At 47.1% G+C, this 9,278-nt stretch overlaps 1 protein-coding gene across 1 annotated transcript; it reads right to left on the reverse strand.

Moving 5' to 3' along the window:
* Positions 1-2,627: 2,627 nt before the first annotated feature.
* On the reverse strand, positions 2,628-8,267 carry LOC119363634. The gene is made up of 2 exons (XM_037629009.1): positions 8,014-8,267; positions 2,628-2,890 (listed from the first exon to the last, which is right to left on the reverse strand). The coding sequence occupies exons 1-2, from the start codon at positions 8,140-8,142 to the stop codon at positions 2,789-2,791; spliced, it is 231 nt and encodes a 76-aa protein (XP_037484906.1). The 5' UTR covers positions 8,143-8,267; the 3' UTR covers positions 2,628-2,788.
* Positions 8,268-9,278: the final 1,011 nt, after the last annotated feature.

The raw sequence follows: 9,278 nt of genomic DNA on the forward strand, positions 1-9,278 counted from the left end.
CCATGCCAGGTTTGAACGATTTCCGACACTGTATGCAAGTCGTGACACCTCCATCCATTTATCAATATTTTTGACTGAGAAAACTCTAGAAAAGGCAAAACTTGTCGAAACCCAAGCAACTTGGACTGGTGCCTTGAATTGCTCATAAAGGCCATGAAAAAACTGGGGCCAATTAAAGGATGTTGGGAAGCAACGTGCTCTCAGACGGACCTTTCTGGCCTACCCGGACACTCTCCGTTGAACATGATCTATTTGAACATTCTTGAAATGACCCCAATTTTCCAAGCAGGTGGGCAATCCCAAGGTAGGCATCCATGCCAGGTTTGAACAATTTTCGACACCGTATGTAAGTTGCAACACGTCCAATTTATCGATCTTTTTTTACCATGAAAACACCAGAAAATGCAAAACTTTTCAAAAACCCAAGAAACTTGGCATGGTGCCTTGAATTGGTCATACAAGCCATGAAGAAAATTGTGGCCATTTCAGGATGTTCAGAAAAACGTGCTCATGGCCTATCTAGACACCCTCCATTGAGCATTGTGTTTTTTGGGGCATGCTTGAACGATCCCTAGCAGGTGGGCATGCCATGGTTTGATTCCATGGTAGGTTCGAAGGGAAAAATTATTTAAAAATCATAGTTAAAAATAGTTACTTGAAATTGTCATATTGGTGAATTATTTTCTGTTTTTGTGAGCGTTAATGGGCTAGCCCAGTCGGTCGGCCTCCTGATTGTGTTGCCGTCTATTTGATGGTACTCCCGAACCATATGGAATTTCCTAATTGACACTCATCGCATGAAGTTGTTAACGAAATGGATAGAATGAGCGAAGCAAATAACGTTATGGTCTCGCCTATTGAGCATCCTTAGTGACCATTGAACCTTCAATATTTCGAATATTTTAAAACAATTTTCAGAATTTCAAAATATTCATATTTTTTATTAGTCAATGTTCAAAAAATTAAGAAAATGTTCATAACTTCAAAAAAATTGTACATGTCTTCAAATTTTGTTTGTCATTTCTCAAAAAAATAATCAAGAATTTCAGAAAAAGTTCATTTTTTTCCAAAAGTTGTTCAAAGTGTGTTTATTCAAAAAGTTCACAACTGTTAGAGAAATGATTGGGATTCCAAAAAATGTTCATATATTATAATTTGTTTGGAATTTCAATCAATGTTCCCGTTTTCACATTCTTTTCAAAATTTTCAAAAAATGACGGTCTTATGCTTTTGTTACAAAAATGTTTGTTGTTTTCCCATTTCTTTTCTGGAGTTGCAAAAAACTTTCACGTTCCAACAGTTGTTTGTGTTTCCACAGAAAATTGGAATTATAAAAATGTTCCGGTTTTAAAAAATATTCGCGTTTCAAAGCTGTTCATGGTTTTAAAAAAATGTTTTAGTTTATTATATATTTGTTCAAAAATCTGAAAAGTGGTTGGGATTCACAAAAAAATCACGTTTTGTTTTCAAAAAAATATTTTGCGTTGGAAGTTTTTAAAAATATTCTATGTTGTTCTTATCCTTAATGCTTCGCGCTGCTATTTAGGCAAAAATGGTTGCTAGCCTAGCTGGTTGTACCACGTTTGTTGTAGTCCGGAGGTTCCTGAGTTCGAGCTCTTCCAAGTGTGGTTTTATTTTTGAAGCACTACTATTCGCTATCTTCATGCGCCGGCCCAATCTGATAGTTTCCTGTACGTATATGCCCGGCAGACAGCGATCTCTCTCCGTCTGACCACTCTCAATGGAGTACATTATTATCATGTTGTCCTTTTTAGCTATCTATTGGCGTTGCATCGGTGCAAGGGGGGAGGATTGCTCCATCATTGTTATCTTACCCCATACAATGGATCTTTCAGAAGCTCCAGTTGCCCCTTCCACATTTGAGAGATGGGTGTTTGATACTACTATTCGCTATCTTCATGCGCCGGCCCAATCTGATGATTTCCTGTACGTATACACCCGGCGGACAGCGATCTCTCTCCGTCTGACCACTCTCAATGGAGTACATTATTATCATGTTGTCCTTTTTAGCTATCTATTGGCGTTGCATCGGTGCAAGGGGGGAGGATTGCTCCATCATTATTATCTTACCCCGTACAATGGATCTTTCAGAAGCTCCAGTTGCCCCTTCCATATTTGAGAGATGGGTGTTTGATACTACGATTCATGATAAAATCGGAAGGCAAAGGTCTAAGATTCTTTCCTTTTCAACCAGTATGGATGAACACGCAAAAAAAAGATGCCGTTGACCGTTCACGCCCAGCGGCTCTACAGTTTCTTTTACTCTTACGGCCTCATTCCCAGGTTCAAAGGTTACTCCGCCAATTTTACATGTAAGCCGTTCGTGATGTGCCAACAGGCTGATGTAGTAAAATGCAGATATCCTTATACGGTAAGTTGAGCAAAGCGCACATGTGTTGCTGTGTCAATGGAAGCAAAGAATAATGTGCCCGCGAAAACAACCCTTCCTTTAATTGTTGGGCCTACTTTCATGATGGTGATGTTGGTGTTCGAAATGGCATCAGCAATCAAACGGATCATGCCACGGGTGAAATCGGTTTATTACTTGTTGTCGCAACTCACAAACGTCTCGTAATTTTACACCAACAATCAGAAACATTACAACAGAATAAGAAATCATGTTCATTGACAACCATACACCCATGACAGCATGTTTGATAGTCGAAGTTTTTGTGTCCCAGTTTCATGAATCTTTTGGGCGGATCGTAGTATCATGCAGAAAGATGATCCGAGTACAAACTATATGGAGCAACCATGGTCCACCTGTTTATTCTTGTCTTCTGCTGCGAGCTATCTCCCGAGCCCTTTCACGAAGTTCTTCGGGCGGTGGTGGTCGTGGGCCTTCTGGTGGGTAAACCACATAAGGACGCTGCAATAGGAGCAAAACAGAGTACAAATTCAAGCTTTTGTAAAGCGTCAAAAGGAAGGAAAGGGAGGGAATGTACACAAAGGGATACATGAAAGCACATAATGGCTTGGTTCTGACAACTTCCTGGTGCAACAGCAACAAACAGTTGTAGGAAGTATTATTATGATGCAACGAGGCCCAAGCCTGCTGCACACATAATAAGCATCAACACCAATATGCTTAGTAAGCTCATGCTTCCCGGGGTCCTGTGCAATACTGATAATAGCACTTGTATTATTGGACAAGAGGGTGGTAGGTGTAGTAATAGAAACACCAAAATCCTCCAGCAACCATCGTAACCAGCCATAGCTCTCAACTCGACCTTTGCACTCGAACGGGAGACTGCAGTCTGCTTCTTCGTCTTCCAGGCAATGAGAGAACCATCAAGAAAAACACAGTAAGCAGAAAGCGAACGGCGGTCCGAAGGATCACTAGGCCACGTAGCATCCGAATAGGCCTGAAGCTGTAACGGGGAAAACTAGACGATGCGAGATCGTGCCATGAAGATATCGTAGAATATGAAGAAGGCTTAGAATATGGACAAGATAGGAGATATCCGGACGAGTGACAACAAGATAGACAAGACTCCCAACAAGATGCGGGTTGGATCAGACAAGAGCTCACAATCAAAAGCGCGAAGGTTAAGCAGAAGAGTGCAACCACGAGCAGAAAGGTGGACAAACAACGCTAGGCCATGAGCGCTGGGCAAAAACCAGTTGCAGTGATCACAGAGGCAAAACATGCAAACCAAGCGCGGGGGGCTTGCTTAAGGCCATAGAGAGAGCGACAAAGACGGCAAACCATGCCATCAGGAACTGAATACCCAGGTGGGGGCTGCATATAAACTTTCTCACGCAACTCACCATTAAGAAAGGCATTTTTGACATCAAGATGAGACAAAACCAGTGGCGAACAGAGGCCACGGCGAAAAATATGCGGACAGTGGTCATATGGGCCACAGGAGCAAAAGTCTCATCGTAATCACGACCATGCTCCTGCTGAAAGCCACGAGCCACAAGACGAGTTTTATAACGCTCAGGAGATCCATTAGAGCGAGTCTTAATCTTATAGACCCACTTACAAGTGATGGGACGAACACGGGGAGGAAGAGAAAACAGATCCTACGTGCATGTGAGCTCAAGGGCAGCAATCTCCTCTGCCATCGCAAACTGCCATTTAGGATGAACAACAACATCTCGCTCAAGAACGGCCGAAAGACCAAAGCCGCGTGTAGAGTTGACCGAGAATGGCGAGTTGACCGTGCGCGGAAGCCGCAAGAGGAGTCAACGTAGAGTGGTCACCGCAGCGCACGGAAGCCGCGTGAGGAGTCGACGCAGAGCAGTCACCGCCGCGCGCGAAAGCCGCGAGAGGAGTCGACATAAAGCGGTCACCGCCACGTACGGACGCCATAAGAGATGATGTAGAGCAGCCATCATCACGTGCGGAAACCATCAAATGAGTCGACGAAGAGAGGCCACAACCACGGTCAGAAGCCGTGAGAGTTGTGGAAAAGCGACCACCGCATCGGGCTGAAGAGGCTGGAGGGGACAACGTCATATGTGGACGAGCACCAAGCACCGAGAGACGGTGTGTGTGCGAGACAGGATCAACATAAGGAACACCGGATGACAACGGCATTTTTTTTATGGGAGTAGGCAATTGGGCAAAACAGCTCAGCCACGTGAGCTGAGCCTAGCCGAACACAGCCGCGCACGCAGGCTAAAAAACGAGCGCACGCCCCGCGCACGATGCAGTGGGCGGAGCAGGGCAGCGATCCACTCGCACGATGCAGCGGAAAGAGCAGGGCAGCAGCCGCACACCCACTCGCACGATGCAGCGGGTGGTAGGAGGTCGGACACGGCCGGCGGAGTGCAGGGCAACGGGCGGAGGTCCGGCAGCAGTCGGCCGGGAGCAGGGCAGCCGCCAGGGCTATGCGGCGCAGATGGACGGAGGGCGGCGCAGACGCCTGAACGGCAGCGCTCAGATGGCAGCGCGGAGGCCCGGAATCTCCTGGGCCGGGGCTGGGCGGCGTGGACTGGATCGAGAACAGGATCAGATCGATCCAAATGGAAGCAGCGGCAGCACAGCAGCAGCTCACCACATCAAACAGATCGGGAGCTAGGAGAGCCTCCAGCGGATCGAGTGCAGCCATACGGGCGGACTAATCGAAGCGAGATGGCCGGCCGGCGGATCGGAAGGATCAGATAGCACGCGAGCGTTGAGGAGACTTCGATCGATCGGACGGAGACGAGGAGATCGTCGGGAGGGCGAGTTGCAGCACCCGACTTCTTTTTCCTAAACCTAGGCTCATTATATCATGTTACGATGCAACTTGTATTAATAGTGGACCAAAGCTGCATATATAAAATGTACACGAGAATGCCAAAAGACTAGAATACAAAAGGCCAAAAATCCATCATCAATATAACTCTAACAAATATGACCACCATAAAAAATATTATGAACTCACATGTTGAGGAACCACATATTAGCAAATATAAGATCACCGCCTTTGCCTACAAATAAGGCAAATTCCACCAACACAAGCAAGACACCATATTGCCTACAAATAGAGCAAATTGCCACCGGCACATAAACAAATAAGATGATTGAACTTACTTGCTTGACAACATAACCCTTGTTTGCTCAATTCTTTCATAACACTAGGGCGAACTGATCCTACATGATTTGTTTTTTAAACTAGAAAGAGGTGACATCAAAGAAGGCATCCGGTGTTAGTCAGCACCATCGTAGAGTCCCCATCAACAAAAGTATGCAATGCGTGTAATGAAGCGATGTGTTGGTTCCCTATAACAAACAAGACACCGGTACTTCCAAGGACACACCGTCATTCACCACCTATTGTTATAAGCCTCTAATTCAGCTCGTGATCCAAAGAGGTAAAGACATTCATCTTCTCTATGCTTTACAAACGAACAAAAATATTTCTAGCAGGTACTATTCTAGCAGAGCGCCTAAGCCTTCTTGTTATTCTTAAAGTCCATAAATTTAACCTACTCAGTTACAAATCTTGCTTGCTGCATTGCTTGGTATCATCAGGGTATACTGATAACAAAGAGATGCCAAAGGATTATCCAAAAAGGCTTTCGCCCTGCTTTATATATAAAGCACCGACCCACAAGCACAATGATACAAACTCACGCCACCACCGCACACAACACACACACACAAGGCAAGATATAAAGGTGCCGAGCACCGCCACGCCACCCCAACGAATACAAAACCACTACAAATGAGCGAAGAAGAACCGTTTGGAGCTATAGCCGCCACCATATGATCTTGAAGATCGTGTTTTCACCCAAAGCATCACGAAGGAGTAGGGACACCGCGACGGAGCCTTCATGAAGGATACGGCGTCCACGGCCGCCGCCGCCGTCGGCCAATACAACGATTGGGCAAGTGATGTACCCCAGCACTCCCACCCCTCCGCCAACCACCAGGGACCACCCACCTACGTGGCCATGGCTGCTTGCCCGCACCCGAGACGCAAGTTCCGCCCACGAACGCGGTGCCTCCCGCCGCCCTACATCCAGACACCCCCAAGACCGACCAAAGTGACCGACTTTGGGCCAACGGACGCACCCAACTGAAGAGACCGCAACATACGTCCTGCCTCGAACAACGCCGAAGCACACACACGGACGGGGAAAGGGGGGAGGGGGAGCGGACGCATCCACGACCGGCACACCCCTTTGTCGGCGACGGGTGGCCCGAGCTCGGCGGCGCCTCCCATCCCTCCAGCCTGCCTCCCCACAGGACAGCCCCTGTGTCGCCCCACCTCGGCGGCAGACGCAGCTCCACGCGAGGCACCAACACACACCTATCCACCGGCAAGGAGAAATCCCAAGGGCCGCCGCTAACCACCAAGGAAGCTCACCAAGGAGCCCATCTGCGCTTCCCACCGTCGTCCAGCCGCTGTAGCCACTGGATCCCGGCCCCCGCCACCGGCCAGCCACAGCTGCGTCGCTCCACCATACGCCGCGGCCATGGCAGGGGCAGAAACCTGCAGCCCGCGCCGCCTGGCCCCAGATCTGTCCTCGAAGTCGCCGTCCCTGGAGACCAAGGCTCGCCCACCACCTGGCCGCCCGCCAAGGGGGAGCAGAAGCGCCGCGGCTCCGCAACTGCCCGCCACGCCACCGTGACGCCCGGCTCTAGCGCCACGCTCCGGCCCAGCGCGACGGTCCACACCAACACGCCCGAACGGGAAGACCAAGAAGGCCCCGCCGCTGCCAGCGGCGGCTAGGCTTCGCCCGGCCGCACCCCCAAGCGGCAGCGAGGGTGGGGGCTGGGACCGGTGGGGATTAGGGTTGGCCCTCTGGTCGCCGCGCGGGGCGATGCGGAGGGAGGGGGGAGGGGGACTCACTCAATGCCAAAGGATTTGGTGAAGCTAGAGAGGAGAGTGCCGCCAAAGAAGGCCTCACGTGTTTTTCTCAGCAGAGTTCTGAAGTCTCTTTTTTTTTTGAAGCAAGTTCTGAAGTCTCTTATAAACGAATAATGGACCGTCTCATCTCATGGGTCATGAATCAACACTTTAATCCCCATATCTTTACTTTCAGGGCGGTCATCACTCACCACGGTGCTATTAGCAGTAATTCAACTAGCACGCAAAGATAATGCGGCTTTACCCTTTACCTATCAACAGATTCTCTTTTTGCAGATACAAACCTAGCAGCCGTGAAGTGCTTGACACAGGTGAGAGCCTAAGCTTTCTTAAATGCACAAATTACAGAGCCAACTCTGGCCACTTTATCCTAAACTCTAGTTCATGGTCAAGAACCACCCCACAAGCAATATAACAATCTAGACATCCAAATAATACTCCCTCCGTTCACTATTATAAGAGGTTGTGGATATTTCAATTTGAACTTTATAAGGACTGAAATGAGTGAACAAACACACTAAATTGCGTCCGTGTCAGAAAAAAGTTAAAACATCTTATAACAGTGAACGGAGGGACTCAATTCCGTAGCAGGATGCCAGGGCCTAAGAACTAGGCAACGTTGTCGATCCATCCTTGATCTAACAACTGAACCGAATGGGAGAGCAGCGGGAGGAATCCTTACGAGGCCCATGAGCTTCTTGATGGCCTTGGAGTCAGTGGCGACGAGGTAGGTGAGGGTAACGGGGACGGCGACGTACACCCCGAACTTGGTGATCTCCAGGATCCCCTTGGACGTTCCCAACGACGACATGGCCGTGGCCTCCTTCCTCTCTCCTTCCCTCCCCTCTCTCCAATCTCAGGAATCTCTCGAGCGGTGGCGATGGCGAAGGGGGAACACTAGATAGGGGCGCGTTCCTTGCTCTGGTTTTGGGGGAGATTTCCACGTGTAATTAAGGAACATCCAGAGGGGCTTTTTGCAAAAAATTTCAGAGCACCTCAAACGGCCGGCCCACGAGCACCGTAGGCTACAACCTCTTTTTACTGTATTTTTATGTTTTCTGTTTTTTTTACTTATATATATATATATATATATATATATATATATATATATAGTGATACTATTCATCATCCAGGGTGCAGAATAAGTTATTCTACACCCGAGGTAATCTCACGATCATTTCATAATTAAATTACGTTTAGAATTCAAATAGTCACATTCCTATTGATTCACTACGTAAAATTTGGCATAAGAAAATAAAAAAATAGATCATAAGACAAGAAAATATGCAGTTTATGTGTATTTTACATTATATTTTTACGTTTATAATTTTACATAACATAAAATATTTTTTACGATGATTATATTTTTTTACGGTCTCTTTTTACGTCAGAAATAAGACAAAATTTACGGAACGTAAAATTACGGTGGATTGATGATAAAATAGAGGAGGTGAAGAATAACTATTCCTCACCCAGGATGACGAATAGTCAATCCATATATATATAGAGAGAGAGAGACACACACGGTAGCGCTAAACTGCGCCTGAGCGCAAAAGCGCTAATTCTACGCTCCGGTCATGCTAAGCACGCTCCTTGGGCGAAACCAACTAATCACATCCCCCTCCTAGTAATATCCCATGGCAAAAAGGGTAACGGGATTAAATCCGTTACTAGATGCATGCACCAATAGCTTCAAAAAAAAAAGATGCATGTACCAATCCTCCGCCCCGTCCCTACTTGTTATTCATCTACAACATCCTCGTAAATTCCCTTGTAAATCATAGTAACCGAAGTAAATTCGTTACTGACTAGATGCACTAGCCTACCAACCCGTCCCGTACTAGCTACTCACTAATACCTTCTAGTAAAATTCATCCAAAACATAGTAATGAAACTAAATTCGTTACCTGTTGCATACACTAGACCTGCCACACAAGTACTAGCTAT

The sequence above is a fragment of the Triticum dicoccoides genome, chromosome 2B, assembly GCF_002162155.2.
Source record: "Triticum dicoccoides isolate Atlit2015 ecotype Zavitan chromosome 2B, WEW_v2.0, whole genome shotgun sequence".
In the NCBI taxonomy this organism is placed as follows: Eukaryota; Viridiplantae; Streptophyta; class Magnoliopsida; order Poales; family Poaceae; genus Triticum; species Triticum dicoccoides.

What these genes read in the sequence shown, in the direction of transcription:
- LOC119363634 (XM_037629009.1), bottom strand. Translation starts at nt 8,142, where the DNA reads ATGTCGTCGTTGGGAACGTCCAAGGGGATCCTGGAGATCACCAAGTTC. An exon ending in TCAAGAAGCTCATGGGCCTC is followed by an intron (nt 2,891 to 8,013) that starts GTAAGGATTCCT and finishes CTCCTATTGCAG; the next exon opens with CGTCCTTATGTGGTTTACCC.